This window comes from Rhinopithecus roxellana, chromosome 1 (genome assembly GCF_007565055.1).
Source record: "Rhinopithecus roxellana isolate Shanxi Qingling chromosome 1, ASM756505v1, whole genome shotgun sequence".
NCBI lineage: Eukaryota > Metazoa > Chordata > Mammalia > Primates > Cercopithecidae > Rhinopithecus > Rhinopithecus roxellana.
The window spans coordinates 45,601,363-45,620,819 of NC_044549.1; the positions used below are offsets into that span (position 1 = coordinate 45,601,363).

Here is a 19,457-nt window from a genome sequence, read left to right on the forward strand (position 1 = left end):
TACGGCTTACAAACAATATGCTGAGATTTAAAAAACAAAACCAGACAAACTCTTGTTCTCCAATCACTATGCCTTTAAAACAGTACAGGAATTCTCTATACTCTGTCTTGTTTCTTACACCCATGCTCTTGCATCCTCGCTAATTAGGCCATGGCCCCCTCCATTCCGCTACAGCTGCTTTTTTCAAAGTCACCGATGATCTCCATGTTGCTCAGTTTTAAGACTTAATTCTTAGGTCATCTGTCCTGACCTATCAAGCAGAATTGGACACAGCTAATTTCTCCCTTTGTAAGACATTTTCCACATGCAGCTTCCAGAACACCTCACCCTTCTGGTTTTACTCCTATCTCACTGGCTACTTTCTTGTCCTCTCGTCTTCCTGCTTCTGGCTTAGTCCTTGGACTTTGTCATTATCCATATCCACACTCCTCACTGATCTCACCCAGCTTCGTGGCTTCCAACCCCATCTCTCCTCTGACAACTCCGCAATTATCTCCAGCTCACTAGCACTTTCTCCCCTGAGCTCCAGACTTGATGGCAAGCTGCTATTCAATTTCTCCACTCAGGTATCTAATGGGCATCTCAAAGATGTCTAAAACTAAACTCCTATATTCCCTTCCCCAATCCTGTTCCTCCTGTATTCTTCCACATCTCAGGAACCCTGTCCTAACCTCAGACCCAAACCCTGAGTTACCTTTGACTCTTTTTTCATATCTCATGCACAGTCTGTCAGCAAATCATATTGGCCCTTCCAGCAAAACATCTCCAGAATCTGATCACTTCTGACAACCACTAGGACCACCCTACTTCTAAACCACCAACGTCCGTCACCTGGAATAGTGCAGTAGCCTCCCAACTAGTATCCCTATTTCCACTTGCCCTCAATATAGAAACCAGAATGACCTTTAAAAATATAAGCCATATTTATCACTCTGGCTCAGAGTCTTCCAGCGGGTTTTCACTCCAGGTAAAAGCCAGAGGCGTAACACTGGCCCACCACATGCTTGTTGACCCAGCTCCCGGCAGCTTTTCTGACTTCCTTTCTTACTGATCCCCCCTGGCTTACTCCACCAAGGCCACCCCAGGCCTTGCCTTGGGCCCTTTGTGTTTGCTCTTCTGTCCAGAAGGCCCTTCGCCAGATGGCGTCACCACCACTAGGCCTTGGCTCACATGTCATGTCATGAGACTGTCCCTGACCAACTGTTCAAGCTGTACCCTCTTTTCCAAACCCAGCATTCCATAATCCCTTTCCCTACTTTTTGTTTTGATGTAGTACTTCTCACCACCTGTCATACTTTTCATTTTGCTTATTTTATTGTTATAGTCTATTATATGTGTCTCCCGCCAGAATGTAAACTCCACGAAGGCAGGAGTATCTGTCTTTTGCCCACTCCTGTATGGAATGGTGCTTCATACATTAAAAATTGAGTGAGTCAAACATTTTCTTGCTGTTCTTGAGAGGGTTCTCTGGACTGGGGTCTACAGCTGGCCTGGATATTCTGCCTTGTGCCCTAGCTTCCTGAGGATGGAGCTGTCTCACTCCCAGGTTTGCGGCCTGCCTTCACTGCCTCTGACATGGCTGTGTCTGTCCCTTTTCCTCAGATGCATACTCTCATTCCTCAAGTGAGAATGGAGGCAAGTCCGAGTCTGTGGCCAACCTGCAGGCCCAGCCCTCCCTGAACTCCATCCACAGTTCCCCGGGTCCCAAGCGCTCCACCAACACCCTTAAGAAGTGGCTGACGAGTCCTGTGCGTCGGCTCAACAGCGGGAAAGCAGATGGAAACATCAAAAAGCAGAAGAAAGTTCGGGATGGTCGGAAGAGCTTCGACCTGGGATCTCCCAAGCCTGGGGATGAGACAACACCTCAGGGTGACAGCGCTGATGAGGTACTTACATGGGGCCCCAGAGTTGTCCATCAGGAGGGCCTTCTGACATGTCTCCTTCCTCAGGTTTTGTCAACTAGGCCATCTCAAATCTCCACTTGTGTGTTATCTTGAGCCTAAGTGATTTGGATTCATTTTATTCTTAAGACATTGGCCAGTTTGATTTGTGGTCGATTCAGAAACTGACTAGCACCTAAGACATCTAGCAGACAGAAACCATTTGCCAGATTTGGAGATAGGACCTGGGCCTGAGGGGAGTCATTTGGTCATTAGTTCCCTACCTCTACTAAGGACTACATTAAATCCAGCTAGACCTGTTTATATTTAGAATAAAAGAATAAAGATTGTTTCACTTTGGAAACAGGACTGTGCTGGAAGATTATAGCTGTTTTCAAGTCTCTTGAGCAGTGCCACACATCAAAAAGAATACACCTTCCAGAGTTACTCCAGATGAACAGATGAAGATTACAATAGGCAGGGTCTCAGCTCAAAGAAAAACTTTAATCAGAAAGTCAGCCAATGACTAAATGGGCCTTCATGAAAACTAATGAATACCCGTACTGGAAGGTTTGAGAGACCGTAGCCAAAGTTAGGCTGGACGAAGCTGAGATTCTGTAACCAAAAGACACTGGATATGTTTTGGTTGGGGAAATGAGATACCTCTTTTATTTGGCACACAATCCTGCTCTAATCACTGATGTTGCTAAGAACTTCTTTGTGATGTGTAACCGGACTCCCTCTTGTTGTGATTTTATGCTACCTGCCATTTCTCCCTCTGGAAATGGCAGCTGAGCCTGGCAGCATTTTTTACAGGCTAACTTTTACATGTAAAAGTTAGGCTCTCTCTGACTACTTCCAGCTTTTTCTTTTCTTGCTAATCAATAAGATAGATAGTTGCTTGTTTTGCTTCTTTTTGGGGTTGTGTGTGTGTTCCCCATTGGTGCTCACTCTCATTTGAAATAAGCAGGTGTATCCATGTTTCAAAAGAGGAAATTGTGACTGAACAGTTAGGAGTGAGTTGAGAGAGGAACTCTCCTCCTATGTATTATTTTTGTTAATGTCAAGTCCAGAACCACTGGCATGTTTAGCTTGTGACACAGTAACTAATGCTGCTCTTTTGTTCTAGAAGAGCAAGAAAGGTTGGGGTGAAGATGAGCCGGATGAAGAGTCACACACACCCCTCCCACCGCCTATGAAGATTTTTGACAACGACCCTACACAGGATGAAATGGTAGAACTTCTTTCCTTTCTCACTTAAAAGAGCAATGTGCAGGGGGTGATTTTGTTTTTTGTGTGTGATGGGGGTAGTCGTACTCTTTCTCCCATGTTATCTCGTCCTCCGCATGAATCCATGCTGATGTCAATTGTGTCTCTATTTGGTAGGTGTCCCTTCCCCAACCCTGGAGGTCCAGCTTCATTCTAGGCAGTGGAGGGGGTGTGTGCAGAATTCTCAAAGTGGGAATCTGCCTGGTGTCTTGTCCTGTTGATAAAGGGTAATGGTTCTGTCTTTGGAAGTAGCGCATCCTAAAAGGAGCAATTCCAGGTAGTTCCAGTCCACAACCATTTTGTCATACCTGACTGTACAACCTACATGTTAGTTGTTTTCCCTATACCTAACTCTAAACTCTAACTAATGGTAGCTACCAGTCAAGCCCAGTGTTGGTCAAATTTTGCAATGACAGTATGAGGAATGGAGATGCTGCTCAGGGGAAGTTATTGTCAAAGGTGGACAAACCTCATATGCAAAATTGCCTGTCTTTGCTTTGCAAGATTCCCTGGCCCACTGGCATGCAGAGGCTCACTGGTATTTTATTGATGCTCCCTGTGTCTCCAGTCACCCGGTGATCATCCCAGTTGTTCTGGAGCAGAAGCGTGGGTTAGATGTACTTCCAGGTACTGACCGAGGCTTGGGGCAGCTTTGTGTTCTCCCTCACTTGCCACTCAGTCTCCTTGCAGCCCTGCTTTCACGTCACTGTGTTTTTCTTGCCTTAAGTGTTGCTGATTCTCTTCGACTCTAGATGTGGAAGTGGCAGTTTTGGGTTTTGACTGTACATCACTTTCAATTTGCTTTTTTGAGTGCTGTTTTGTTGCAGTGGTGGTAGTGGACGCAGCGGCTTGCCTACCTGTCCCTCCAGGCTCTCCTGTGCTCTCTGGTGCTCTGTCCTGTAGTGGGACAGCCTCCCTCCAGGAGGTGGCCCAGCAAGTGTAAGCAGGAAACAAATCTCAGTAGTACCATCGAGCACACAATTCAAAAAGCACCGTCTGCGGATGTGTCCTTTCTGGTGACATCTCAGTTCTTATTTTAATTCTCTCTGCTTTGCATTTGAATTGTTAACCCACAGACATTAACTGAAGTCTTCCTCTGGAAGGCTGGAAGGACAGAGTCTAGGGACTCTGAGATGTGGCAGCTGCCCCCATGATGGGACTCACCTAGTCGTGGCCTCTCCTAGGTGATGCTGGTGGCCCTGTCTTCAGGGCCAGATCTTTGACTCTGGATCATTGGGAAGAAACATAGTAGGAAGGCCGGTGTTATGCCATCCTGCGTTTCTGAGACAGAAGTGCTGGTGCTTCACCTTGAGATGGGAATGAGACCCTGCCTACTTGTAATGTATTTTATAAACAGCGATCGTGGCCTGGGGAGTAGGGTGCCCATGTCTCACACAGCCCTCTGTCCAAGGGCACTGCTTGCATAAGGTCAGCACCCTCTCTCTCTAATTCCCTCAAACACAGCTTATTTACAGAAATGGGTGTTACATTGTTTCTGGATAATTTTTAACTGAGAATTCTGACTTACCTTTATTTGTGTAGCCTTTTCCTTACCCAGAAATGGGGCAGATGGCAACAGTTTCTTTTCAGATACACGAATTCTCCTTATTCCTGCTTGTTTGATTTCTGTATGTTTTTATCAGTGTTTGGGAGTGGGATGAACTTCAGAACATCTAGCAAATGGAGTTGGATTTATTAAAACAATTTTTACAACACTGTCAAAGGAATTTTTAAAAGTTCACGATTGTAATATTGTGCACTTGTCTTCTCCATGTTTCCTTCTAATCTTTTTCATATGTGTGTACGTTTTACTTTTACAATTATAATATGCATATGATATGTCCAATGTCTTATTTGCTACCGTTTCCTAAAATTGCATTAATTGTTTTCTTCCTAGCTATAATTTTCATAGCTGGAGAAAACTTTGCTTATTTTCTGTTCCATAATGTGTTTGATCAGCCTGTTGGGGACATCATAACAGGGTGTTTCCATTGTTTGCTACTATGGCTAATACTACTACATACAGATCACTGTGTATATAAAGCATTTGTTCTTTTGACTTCTGTCCTTGGAATAAATTCCCAGGAGTAGGACTACTAGATTAAAAAGAGGATAACTTGATTTTCCACATAGATGTAAGCTTTTTCCTGCATTCCCCAAGACAGAAAAATAATATTATTATATCTTCCTTAATTATAATTATTTTCCTCCCATCTCAGAAGCAAAGACTTAATAAAGTAACTTAGATTAGATGAGAAGCTTCATTTTTGAAACTTTTCCTCTAACCCAAGGGGCCCACTTGAAGGAGCCTATGTCCTGGCTTTGGGAATACCACTGCCGTCTGCTTTGAATAACTGGAAGTAAAAGCACACACGTACTGTGGGGGGTTAACCATTTCTCCCCCAGTTTCTTCTCAGGTAGAAGAAGGAAGAAAAAGCCAAACAAAAAACCACCATCCTTCAGTGAGCAGGAAGCCCCAAACCATTGACCAAACAACCACACAGACAACTCCTTATTGCTGGTGCAGGGGAAAGGGGACACAGGGAGGTCCTGGAGTCGTCTCTCTTTACTATGAACAGGATAGTTCCTGGCTGCTTCAGGACTCCTGCTAAAGTCTTTTATTACTTCCTAGTGTTCCAGTTCAGGGGCCTTACCAGAGCCAGCTATGCTTTGTGGAGGGGTAAGGGTATATGTGTGTCAGGGGCAGAGGGGGAGAGGAAGAGAGAGGGAGAGAATATAGGAAGGGAGTATCTAGCTTGCTGGTCGCTAAGAGTCCTGCCCCTAGCATTTTTGCTAGACACATAAGGATCTATATTTAAGGCTATAGTAAAGCAAGGACTGTTTCCCTTTTTTGGACACACTGGAGGCTGAGTTTATTGAATCCTTCACACCCTGAAACAGCAACGGGCAACTGTGTAGTGGCCAAAGTCTTGTTTGCCCACAGAGCAGTAGCCCCCACCCTCCAAGCTGTTGCTGTCAGTAGGTGCAGCCCTGGCCTGTAGGCCTCCCAGGAAGTCAGTGATTCCTCCTCTCCCCTCCTTCATAGGCTTGCCTAAGGATAGGCTAGTCCCGTCCATTTGCTGCTGGCTAGAATTTCTGATAAGGGGTTGGGCAGGCCTGTAGTACACCCACACTCTTCTCCATCTATCACCTGTTCCCTCTAAACACAGAACTTTGCTTCCCTTCCCTGCTTTGAACTTTGGACTTTCTGTTTTACTTCCTGATCACTGTTCCTTATTCCTTGCTAATCTGCTTTTCCTCTGCTGCCCGATGTCTTGCAGTCCTCCTCTTTGCTAGCAGCCCGGCAGGCTTCCACTGAAGTACCTACTGCTGCAGACCTTGTCAGTGCAATAGAAAAGTTGGTCAAAAACAAGCTGGTAAGTGGGGGTCCCGGAGGCAGTTCTGTGTGTGTCTCACCTCCACGCTGCTCCAGCCTTGCATCTGTCTGCCGTTTTCTCCTTTGCACCTGTCCTCATTCCTCCTATGTGATTGCAGCTAATGATGGTTTCTAAAAAACTGTACCCCAGAGTCCTTTCTGACTTTGTTTGGGAATGGGCATAGGGAATTAATAGATCATTTGGGGGCTGCAGCGTTGATGAAAGTTGAAAACTATCCAAGACAAACTTAACTCATTGCAAGTCTTATCCAGTGGCCCACAGGCAAGTGGCATTCAGTCAGCAATATATATATATTTGGTTAGCCCAGAAGCTAGTGCACTGTGATGCTGAGACCCAGAACACACTGACTGGATCTTTCATAGCACTAGGAAATGTTATGGGGGACCTTGGGTAGCCTTCCAGCTTGCAAAGTCTCTCAAAAGTAGACTGCTGATTATAAAGGGGAATGGGCAAAAGTGTGTGGATACCTCACCACAATAAATTAAGAGAGCCAGTGCCTAGCCCTACCATGGGAGGAAAACCTGAGCATAAGCCACTGGCAGCCTGTCTAGCCTGTGACTGTCTCATTGACCCATCAGCCGATTGGAGGGATAGGTGATGAGTCTGAGCAGGTTTGGGGTTTTGGCATAATGCTGGTGCAAGAGCCCTTTTTGGATAGCTCATTAGGATAGAGCTGTTCCTCCACTCTCATGTTTTTGCATTTAAGTGTATCACCACAGAATGACAACTGGAAGCATTTTCCTTTCTTTCACTCTCATCCATATCACCCATTTAGCTTTTCCTGCAATTCTCATTAGGATAAATGTCTGTGCTTCTGCCAGACTTCTGTTGGGCAGTCTTAGTAATCACTTGGCCCAGGAGCTAGAGGAAAATGATGGATGCTGTCTATGGAAAGCTACCTAATAATTTTGACTATAGTAACTCCCTTTTCAAATATCCCAGCATATCCTGTATAAATAAGGTTTAAGACATATGATTTTATTTTTTTCCTGCTAAATTTTCCTTTCTAATTAAGAAAAGAAAAAAACCCTGCTGTTTTTAGTACCTAGTGTCAAACTCTTGAAGGTTGTCCATTTTCCTGCCATCTCTCCTTTTCCTACCAGCAGGAGTTAAGTATCTTGTGGGCAGTACGTTGACTTTTCAAAGACCCCTCTCTGATATTTCTCACTTGCTCTCCCTTCCTCTCCACACCAACCCATATGCACTCTTCATTCTACAAATGCTATATTTAATTTTTTTCTTAAAGTCATCCTTTTTCTTTCTTTTTTGCGTTTTTTCTTTTACCATCTGAGCCTGGGCTCTGACTTCATTCCTGGACTATTGCAGTAGCCATTGCCTGCCCTTTCCCTACCCAGTCTGCCTTCACCCCAAATTAGTCTTCTGTAAACACTGCTTATTGCCTCCCTCTTGGCTGCATAAGCAGTGGTCTCCAATGTGGGAGTGCCCTCAGGTACATAAGACAATTTACTCGGGTATGGGAAAAAAATATTAGAGCCTCTTTATATCATTTTAAAATGGTTTTGTATGTGTTTTCTTATGTATATAATGATAGCACAGTAGCATAGATACAGAATTTATAGACAAGTTACATGTTTGGGGGTACATGAGCAAAATTATTTTCAATGACAGAGATATATAATCAAAGTTTGGGAATCACTGGCCTATATGTAAAGTCCACACTTATCTAATATTCTGATATTTTTGTAGCCTGTTCTCCAACCTACCTTTCCAGCATCTAGTTATTTATTTGGTTGATGAACTCTGTTCTAAACAAATTATTTTCTCTGCTATCCTCAAACTCACACTTGGCTTTCTTCCCTCCAAGTTTTTGTTCATATCGCCCCACTTCTCTGGAATGTTCTCCCTCTTATGTTTGCTGATCTAGAGCATAATGGTCATTCAGGGTCCTCCTCAAATCTCTCTACAGGGGCTCCTCTGACCAGCCCAGGCCAAATTTCCATTGTAATCCCATGGTAATTATTAAAGCCACATACTGCCTGTGACAGCTCTTAAGTAGCTCTGTAGCATAATTTGTTAAAATATCTTAATGTCTTCATTTGCATTTTACCTCCCTAGCTAGATGGTAAGTCATTTAGGATATTACTGGGTTTTTTTTTTTTTTTTTTTTTTTGCTCTATTAGTAAAAAAAAGTCTTTTACACTTATTTTTATTTTTATATATTGGATTATCTTTTGCCTACTACTACTGCTAAGCTTTGCACTGCTGACAGTCTCTGGGCCACTAATACGTGTGATATGTGGTGTTAAACATGGCTAGGTGTTAAACATGTAAGCAAAGACATAGAAAAGTCCCATCAAAGCAAATTTTCTAGAGAAGAGGGGATGTGGGATGGCATTGGTGTTGATTGGCTTTATTATAGGCTCTCAATAAATGTCGAATGAATGTCCTTTCTGTGGTGAGTTTGCCATAATGAAGGATTTAACTTCTTCCAGCAATAACTACTCTTGAGGACCTACAGTAACCCCAGAATTAGAGCTATCTTTGGCTTAACATGTAAAACCAAGCTCACGTCACAGAAAGGAAAGAGGAAGCAGTGGTTTGGTTTCTTAGAATCTTCCTACCAAAAGTTGATTCTTGGTCCTTTCCACCACTTTCTCTTTCTTCCCTTCCCACATAGGGTAGCAATGTAACAATACTAGGTTGATAATATCTCAGCCATGCTTGAGAGCACTAAGTTGTATTTTCACCTTCAAGACTCTTAGTCCTATTCCTTATCAGTTCTTCAGCTTAGAAGAAGAAAAGATCCAGAGCCCATAAAAGCTCTGGAGTATTTATTTGACTAAGTACAACTGTGTGATAGCTGCTAAGATAGCGAGTATTATCACAGGCTTGGTTAACGAAAGTACAATGTGCAGATCAAGAGAAGCAATAGTATTCAAAGGTATTCAGACCACACACATCATGAGCTGTGTGTGAATAATGCCTTCTATTCTTTCCTTTTTTTTTTTTTTTTGAGACAGAGTCTCACTCTGTCACCCAGGCTGGAGTAGTGCAGTGGCATGATCTCGGTTCTCTGCAACCTCCACCTCCCAGGTTCAAGTGATTCTCATGCCTCAGCCTCTTGAGTAGCTGGGATTACAGGCACGCCACCACACCTGGCTAATTTTTGTATTTTTAGTAGACACAGGGTTTCACCATGTTGGCCAGGCTGGTCTCAAACTCCTAACCACGGTGATTCACCCACCTCAGCCTCCCAAAGTGCTGGGATTACAAGCATGAGCCACCATGCCCAGCCAATGTATTCTATTATTCTATTCTAAATGCAACCTTCTACAATATTCTTGAACAAACTGGAGGGGCCCAGAGGAGATAACCAGACCATGTGGTCCATGTAATTTGAAGGAAAGTTGAGGAAACCAAGGTTAAGTATGGGAAGAAGTTAGGAGAAGACACTTAAGAGCTGTCTTCTAGTAATTGAAGCACTGCCATGGGAATGAGGTTGCAAAGAGCACCTAACTCTGTTACCCCAGAGGGCAGAACCTAGACTTGTGGGTGGGAGTTTTCTTCATTCCATATGAGGAAAAACTAATAAAGTTTTTCCACTTTACAGAATTCAATTCCATCTTACAGGAGCATCTGGTATTCTTGGACTTTACTTAGTCCTTAAAGTCTTTCTGCTTTGTTGGTTGCTCAAGCCGTGGCACCAAATTCTGCATTAGAATTCATTTGGCTTCCTGGCTGCACCCAAAGGCCATGAGATCCCCCATGTTTCTATCTCCCAGAGCTGCCCCCGGTGCTTTATGGTTGCATGGTCATTGTTATACCAAAGCTTCTGCCTCGGTGAGTTAGGATCTCTGCTGCACAAGACCTACTGTTAAGGAACAAAGACAGGGTTTATCTGAAGTGCATGCAGATAAAACTTCTGAAGACTCACTACCCACCAATGAGTCATTCTGGACGTTAATGGGCCCTTCTGTGGTCTTGCCACCAGCCGTAGTCTTTAATCAGTGCTTTTGTTTATCAAGAAAGGATGCCCACCCATCTCCCCTGATAGGAATAACATTCTTTTTCTGGGTTTTGCATTAAGGTATTATCTTTAAGCCAGGAATAGGGCTCCCTCTGCTTTCACTGTGTGATTTTTAATAAAGCCTTTTCTAGACCTGTGGACTGTTGCTGCTGGCAGTGAGTGTGTAAAGAATCATAAGACCTAGGATTTAGTCCTGCCTCTGCTGCTTACTGTATAGTCCTGGGAAAATTACTTAGTCTACTTGGGGTTCTCTTTTACCCCACTTATTAGTGATGCTGATTCTATCTATTCAAATCTAATCCCAAAAGGGTTATGATGATAACTGAGTAGGTATGAATGGGCTTTGTAAACTGATAATCAAAAATCTACAAAGGTTAATTCTTAGCCTCTTCAACTGCCTTGTGAAGGACAGGGAAAGGAAACTGTGTCATCCTTATCTCCTGTAGCTTGGTATGAAGCTGGGCACATGGAAACTTACTATTTGCCAGCGAGATATTGGTTGGATGAATGTTACAGAGCAATAGCTGAACAGTCTATACAATTTGGTTTTATTCCCTAAGTTTGAGAAACAAGGCCTTGAGAATCTAGTGTATCTCTAAACTGAAGTCCTGGAGCCCCAGAATTCTACCATCTTCCTGGCATGAAAGACCGAGACTCTAGAAAGAAAGTCCCTAGGCCGGGTGTAGTGGCTCACACCATAATCCTAGCACTTTGGGAGGCCAAGGCAGGCAGATTGCCTGAGCTCAGGAGTTCAAGACCAGCCTAGGCAACGTGATGAAACCCCATCTCTAGTAAAATACAAAAGAAATTAGCTGGGCAAGGTGGCATGCACCTGTAATCTCAGCTCCTCGGGAGGCTAAGGCATGAGAATCACTTGAACCCAGGAGGCGGAGGTTGCAGTGAGCCAAGATCGCGCCACTGCACTCCAGCCTGGGTGACAAAGCAAGACTCTGTCTCTACAAAAAGGAAAGGAAAGGAAGGGAAGGGGAGGGGAGGGGAGGGGAGGGGAGGGGAGGGGAGGGGAGGGAAGAGGGGAAGAGGGGAAGAAGGGAAGAAGGGAAGAAGGGAAGGGAAGGAGGGAGGGAGGAAGGAAGGAAGGAAAGGAAGGAAGGAAGGAAGGAAAGAGGGAGGGAAGGAGGGAAGGAAGGAGGGAAGGGAAGGAAAGGGAAGGAAAGGAAAGGGAAGGAAGGAAGGGAAGGAAAAGAAGGAAGGTCCGCCCCTCTCTGAGCTCATCATCGGATGACACACCGGCATAGTTCACTGGGCTCAGCATGGCCCCGGTGGACCCTGGCTTATAATCCTCTGCCCTTAGAGAAGAGACTGGCCAGGACTGAGCTCCTGTTTAGTCTACTTAGTGGCCTGGCACCCTGAGAATGTGCCCTACCTGCTTCAGCAAGACTTCCTGCCCTCTGATTCTCCTACTTTGACAGCATTCATCTCCTTGGGCCAGCCTTGTGGGTCATGGAAGAACATGGCCACGGCCAAGCTGTATTTGTGTGTGTGCTTTGGCCCCCTTTAGAAGAATTAACTTGTTTTGTCAATAGTCAGGTGGAGTTAGCAAAAGTTCAGAATCCAGATGGGAAAAAATAATGGCCTTACCATATCCATTGCAGAGGTGTGTGTTTCCAGGGACTGGGTTCTTCTAGCATTCTTTTGTGGAAGAGATTCCCGAGGTTCTTTTTTTTTTTTTTTTTTTTAGACGGAGTTTCACTCTTATTTCTTGTTGCCCAGGCTGGAGTGCAATGGCGGCTCACTGCAACCTCTGCCTCCTGGGTTCAAGCTATTCTTCTGCCTCAGCCACCCGAGTAGCTGGGATTACAGGCATGCACCACCACACCAGGCTAATTTTGTATTTTTAGTAGAGACAGAGTTTCTCCATGTTGGTCAGGCTGGTCTTCTTACAACCTGTTGTAAGAAGGTAAAAGTTTAGATTTCCACCAATCTTTTTTGTTTTTGTTTTTGTTTTGTGGAGGCAGGGTGTCACTGTGTTGCTCAGGCTGGTCTCAAATTCCTGGCCTCAAGCAGTTCTCCTGCACTAACCTCCCAAAGTGCTGGGATTACAGGTGTGAGCCACCATGCCCAGCCTCCACAAAATTTGTTTTAACCCAGTTACAAACCTGAAATGTCACTGGCCTGGAAAATCCAGACTTCAGCTTTTCAACTATGTATTGTACCCTATACCCACCAACAGTTTGCCTCGGAATGACTTAGATCTAATGCTTTATGTCCGGAGAATATTATGTAAGGTTTTTGTTGTTTTCGGTTTTTTTTGAGACAGGGTCTCGCTCTGTCGCCCAGACTGGAGTGCAGTGGCTTGATTTCGGCTCACTGCAGCTTTGATCCCCCGGGCTCAAGCAATCCTTTCACCTCAACCTCCTGAGTCAGTGGGACAATGGGCTTGTGCTGCCATGCCTGGCTGATGTTTTAATTTTTTTATTTTTAGCAGAGACAAAGTCTTGCTTTGTTGCCCAGACTGGCATTAAACCTGAGCTCAAGCAATCCTCCCACTTCAGCCTCCCAAAGTGCCGGCCACAGCCATATGTTATTTTTTTACATAAATTTTATTGTGTATATTTGAGGTTTACAATGTGATGTTATGGGATACCCATAGATAGTAGAATGGTTACTGTAGTAAAGTAAATTAACATATCTGTCATGTCACACAGTTACTTTTTTGTGTATGTGTGACAAGAGTAGCTAAAATTTAGATTTTAATTAGTTACATAAAATTTTGGTGGAAATCTAAATTAGTACCTGAAGAGTAGCTAAATGTATGTATTTAACAAAAATTCCAAATACAATTTTATTAATGATAATCCTCATGTAGATTAGGTCTGTAGACCTGTTCGTGCTACAGATTTGCTACTTTGTATCCTTTGACCTACATGCCCGTTTCCTAGTTGCCTTTTCCACCCTGCTGGTAGCTACTGTTTTATTTTCTATGTGTATATATTTTTGTGTATATTTTGACCTTTTTAAAAAATTTTTCACATATAAATGAGATCATGCAATATTTTTCTTTCTGTATCTGGCTTATTTCACTCAGCATAATGTCCTTCAGGTCCATCTGTGTTGTGGCAAATGGCAGGATCTCTTTTTTTTTTTTTTTTTTAATACTTTAAGTTCTGGGATACATGTGCAGAACATGCAGGTTTGTTACATAGGTATACACATGTCATGGTGGTTTGCTGCACCCATCAACCTGTCATCTACATTAGGTATTTCTCCTAATGCTATTCCTCCCCTAGCCTCCAAACCCCGGACAGGCCCCGGTCTGTGATGTTCCCCTCCCTGTGTCCATGTGTTCTCATTGTTCAACTCCCACTTAAGAGTGAGAACATGCATTGTTTGGTTTTCTGTTCCTGTGTTAGTTTGCTAAGAATGATGGTTTCCAGCTTCATCCATGTCCCTGCAAAGGACAATAACTCATCCTTTTGTATGACTGCATAGTATTCCATGGTGTATATGTGCTGTATTTTCTTTATCCAGTGAGTCACTGATGGGCATTTGGGTTGGTTCCAAGTCTTTGTTATTGTGAACAGTGCTGCAATAAACATACGTGTGCATATGTCTTTAAAATCGAATGATTTATAATCCTTTGGGTATATACCCAGTAATGGGATTGTTGGGTCAAATGGTATTCCTCGTTCTAGATCCTTGAGGAATCGCTACACTGTCTTCCACAATGTTTGAACTAATTTGCACTCCCACCAACAGTGTAAAAGTGTTCCTATTTCTTCACATCCTCTCCAGCATCAGTTGTTTCCTGACTTTTTAATGATTGCCATTCTAACTGGTGTGAGATGGTATCTCATTGTGGTTTTGATTTGCATTTCTCTAATGACCAGTGATGATGAGCTTTTTTTCATGTTGGCCACATAAATGTCTTCTTTTGAGAAATGTCTGTTCATATCCTTCACCCAGTTTTTGATGGGGTTGTTTGTTTGTTTCTTGTAAATTCGCTTAAGTTTTTTGTAGATTCTGGATCTACAAAAAACTTTGTCAGATGGATAGATTGCAAAAATTTTCTCCCGTTCTCTAGGTTGCCTGTTCACTCTGATGATAGTTTCTTTTGCTGTGCAGAAGCTCTTTAGCTTAATTAGATCCCATTTGTCAGTTTTGACTTTTGTTGCCATTGCTTTTGGTATTTTAATCATAAAGTTTTTGCCCATGCCGATGTCCTGCATGGTATTGCCTAGGTTTTCTTCTAGGGATTTTAGGTTTTAGGTTTTAAAAATGTTTAAGTATTTAATACATCTTGAGTTAATTTTTGTTTAAGGTGTAAGGAAGGGGTCCACTTTCAGTTTTCTGCATATGGCTAGCCAGTTTTCCCAACACCATTTATTAAATAGGAAATCCTTTCCCCATTGCTTGTTTTTTAAGGCTGAATAATATTTCTCTCTCTCTCTCTCTCTCTCTCTCTCTCTCTCTCTCTCTCTCTCTCTCTCTCTCTCTCTCTCTGTCTCTGTGTGTATCACAGATTCTTTAACCATTTGTCCATCAATAACACTTAGGTGTTTCCATATCATGCTATAGTAAATAATACTGCAATGAACATGGGGGTGCAGATATTTTAAGAAAAGCTGACTTCATTACCTACCCAGAAGAGAAGTATATACCCAGAAGAGGGATTATTGGGTCATATGATAATTCTATTCCTAGTTTATTTGGGAACCTCCATACTGTTTTCCACAATGTCTACACAAATCTACATTCCCACCAACATGTACTAGGTTTTTTTTATTTTTTATTTTTTTTTTGCTGCCTCCCTTTCTGGGAATTGAACCCCGATATCTTATTTTTTTCATAATAGCCACCCTAATAGTTGTGATATGCAAATTTTTATCAAAGAGGAGCAACTAAGAGGTGATTGGTTGGTGTAGTAGGTGGTACTGGACCAGCCAGCTTACCCATTGTCTCATCACATGAGCTTTGATCCCTTCCCAAGAGTTACATAGCATATTTAATAAATTCTTGGAGTCCTCCTGTTCACCAGGCTTTGAAATCAAGCATAGAATTTTCCTTATATGGAGCTTGCCGTCTCTAGGGTTAATGCTCAAAATCCTCTCCTCCCTGGACTGTTGGCAATCATTTCCTCTCAGATTTTAGTCTAACATCTCTTGCTAGAGGGATCTTTCTTTTACTGTTTTTTGTGTGTGTATGTGTGTTTGTTTTTTGTTTTTTTGTTTTTTGTTTTTTTTGAGACAGAGCCTTGCTGTGTCACCCAGTCTGGAGTACAGTGGTGTGATCTCGGCTCACTGCAGCCTCTACCTCCCAGGTTCAAGTGATTTCCTGCCTCAGCCTCCCGAGTAGCTGGGACTACAGGCCTGTGCCACCACATCTGACTAGTTTTTGTATTTTTAGTAGAGATGGGGTTTCACCATGTTGGCCAAGCTGGTCTTGAACTCCTGACCTCAGGTTATCGGTCCGCCTCGGCCTCCCAAAGTGTTGGGATTACAGGCATGAGCCACTGCGCCTGGCCTCTTTTCCATTTTTTTTTTTTAATTAATAGTTCTTTTCTGACTAATAAAAGAAATATATGCTTATTCAAAAAAATTTGGAAAAATGACAACAGTATAAATATAAATCATCATCTAGACATATTCAGTGTTGAAATTTTGATATATTTTCTTCTAGACCCTTTTAAAAATAGTATAATTAATCATAGACTACTTAAAGATTAAGTTCTGTTTCTCTTTACTATCACATCAGAGACATTGTCCCAAATTATGAAAATATCTTTGGAGCATTAAGACTGACATTTCTAAGTCTTAAAACATGTTATTTCCCTGCTTACAACTGTCCCATCATTGGTCTTAGAAGGTAAAGTTTCTACTTCTTTATTTTTAATTTAATTTTTATTTTTTATTTAATAAAGATGGGTCTCGCTATGTTACCCAGGCTTGATTCAAACTCCTGAACTCAAATGATCCTCCCACCACAGCCTCCCAAACTGCTGCCATTACAGGCATGAGCCACCATTCCCAGTCAACTCTCCACTTCTGAATGCCATGCAGACAAGGTTCCTTATGATCTGATCCCTGCAAACTTCTCCAGGATTCTATTTTCACTCCTCACTCCCTCTTCCTTTAATACCTACTCACCCAGACTCACAGAACACACAGTTATTTGCCAACCCCCTTCCCTCACCCTCTGTACTCTGCCCACACCAGGCTACTTTCAGGTTCCCAGGCTGCCCCCATGTCATTCGCTCTTTCACCCTATATTCACAATGCTGCTTGTGCCTGGAATGTCCTCCCGTTGGCATATCCAGTGAAACTCTCCTCATTTATCCGTTCTCAGTTCGAGCATTGCCTCTTCCATTAAGTCTTTCCTTTGCTTCTCCACCCCACCAGAGAGCCACCTGCTCCTTTTGTTCATCCTCCATTGCACCCTGTCTCTCTACAAGAGACCCATTTTGGCTTAGATTATGGAGGCCAGGGAGCCTTGTCTTATTCATCCTCGTTTCTCCAGCACTTTGCAAATATTTAGCATATAGTAGATATTCAATAAATATTTGCCTGAATTCAAATCAGTGGTTACAATACTATGTGATGAATGCTGTGCAGGGAGTGTGAAAAGAGTGTTTATAGGTGCGCAGAGGAGGGGCAGGTTATGAGTATATGGTCTCAGATCCAGCACCCGGGAAATGTGCTCATTTTAAATATGGGGATGACCTTCCTCCACACTTCATCACATATTTGAATCTATTTGCATTTCTATTCCCCATCCTTGTATCGACTATGGGAACATTTGTTGCTCTATCCCCATATACCTTTCCCTTTGTCCTCTGAGACTACTTGTGCCCTGAGCTCCAGGTGGGACAGAAGTCCTCACTGTGGCAGAAACCTGGCCACCACTGCCTGTTTTCTCCCAGGAGCAGAACAGACAATTTTAGGTCAACTGTAGTTGCCCTTAGCTGGGGCTCAGTATCCCAGCTCTAGCATAGATAGCTAGGTCTTCAGAGGCAATCACTCTTGAATTATTACAGGCATTAAAATCGAACTCATTGTTTTAGGCAGACTACCTAGCATATAGCCTTAGCCAAATTCTTTCTTTCTCTTGTCCTTCTCTATCACTGTTGCCATCCCAGCAAGTCCTCCCCTAGAGATAACTTGGGCTACTTTGCTCATAGAACAGGTCAGGTAGGAGGAGATGGAAGTATTTCCCCATTTGACATAATGGGCTCCTCAGATGTTCTTTGTTCTGTAGAAAGGTTGAGAGTGGACCACAGGAAATTGGATGCTCCATGGGAGTGCCTGTGGGCAGAGATGTCACCCTGGGAAGGGGTAGGAGCACAGAGGATACCACTGAGCAGCAATTCACTAGAGGAAAACATTCATTTCTTCTAAGGGCAAAGGGATGGACCTGTGAATGAACTTCAGCAGCATCTAATAGTCAAGTGAACCTATAAACCAGGGCTTGTTTCCCAGGCATTGCAGTCACCATGCTACCGCTCAACAGGCTGCAGAATAAAGACTGAAACAGGACAACGAGGAGAAGGAGAGGGGAAGTAAAAGGCATGTAATCAGATCAATCACCAGCTGGGCCCATCTGCCCAGGAGCCTGTCTCTGGTGATGGCACCAGGAGACATGTCATTGGAATGCCTGCCTCTGTGCTTGGTTGTCAAGCCTCAGCACCAGACACTCTCATTTCCTTAATAACAGGTTACAGATCCTGTATCTATAAATCGAGCTAAACCCTTCTTGACCTTTCCATATTTTTAGCCCATACTGCTGCTCTGGATATAACAACTTCCATGGCCGATTACTTGTTCTGTGAATACCAATATCTCAAGTTAAAAGAAATTCTCTCTCAAGTTTGAAGGCCCTGTCCTCTTAGTTCCAGTTTCTAGTGTTGGTAACAAATTCATGTTTAGCCCTTGGCACATTTTGTCAATTTGTGGTTGGGGCGGATGGAAGAAGTTTGATATCTCTGCTGTGTTATGTTTTTCAGATTCAAATCTTTATATTCTCCATCTTTCTTATAAAATGTACCATCAGGAACCTCATTACTTTTTTATTTATTTCTCTGGACCTTTCTTTTCTACCTCTGTTTAGCCTCTGTTAAAATAGAGCAACTAAGAGCATTGTGACAAATATTCCAAGTGCAGCTGACTGAAGGCCAGGCTGAAGCCTTTACTTCCTACTACCTTTTTGGACTGCATTTTTTAAAATCTTTGTGACTTTAACCTTAGGGCTAATGTTTTCAAAAACTACTAAATGAAACTGTTTCTGTTAGCTGTAGTAGCTGGTTTAGACAGGCATCTTGTAAGAGCAGTTTAGGGCCAGGCACGGTGTCTCACACCTGTAATCCCGGCACCTTGAGAGGCTGAGGTGGGAGTATCACTTGAGCCCAGGAGTTCAAGACCATCCTGGGCAACGTAATGAGACCCTGTCTCTACAGAAAAAAAAAAAAAAAAAAAAAAAAAAAAGATTAGCTGGATGTGGTGGTACATGCCTGTCCCAGCTATTCAGGAGACTGAGGTGAGAGGACTGCTTGAGCTTGGGAGGCCAAGGCTGCAGGGAGCCGTGATTGTACCACTGCACTCCAGCCTCGGCAATAGAGTGAGACCCTGTCTCAGAAAGATGGATGGATGGATGGATGGACGGACGGACGGACGGACGGACGGACGGACGGACGGACAGACAGACAGACAGACAGATAGATAGATAGATAGATAGATAGATAGATAGATAGATAGATAGATATTCTGGCTGGGTGCATTGGCTCATGCTTGTAATCCCAACACTTTGGGACACTGAAGCGGAAGGATCACTTGAGCCCAGGAGTTCAAGACCAGCCTGGGCAACATAGTGAGACCCTGTCTCTAAAATAATAATAATAATAATATAATAATAATAATAATAAAGAATAGCCTTAGATTAGTCTCCCATTATTTGTTTTACAGTTGCCCAACT

At 43.1% G+C, this 19,457-nt stretch overlaps 1 protein-coding gene across 13 annotated transcripts in view; it reads left to right on the top strand.

Moving 5' to 3' along the window:
* Positions 1-19,457, top strand: part of KALRN (kalirin RhoGEF kinase) — a 707,465-nt gene that overhangs the window by 615,035 nt on the left and 72,973 nt on the right. For 5 of the 13 annotated variants that reach the window (XM_030942180.1, XM_030942185.1, XM_010354823.2 and 2 more), the window contains 3 exons: positions 1,603-1,886; positions 3,010-3,114; positions 6,431-6,526. In XM_030942180.1, the coding sequence (XP_030798040.1) occupies positions 1,603-1,886; positions 3,010-3,114; positions 6,431-6,526 (485 nt within the window). The remainder of the gene's footprint in view (positions 1-1,602; positions 1,887-3,009; positions 3,115-6,430; positions 6,527-19,457) is intronic. The other 8 variants (XM_030942195.1, XM_030942223.1, XM_030942229.1 and 5 more) reach the window with 3 other exon arrangements.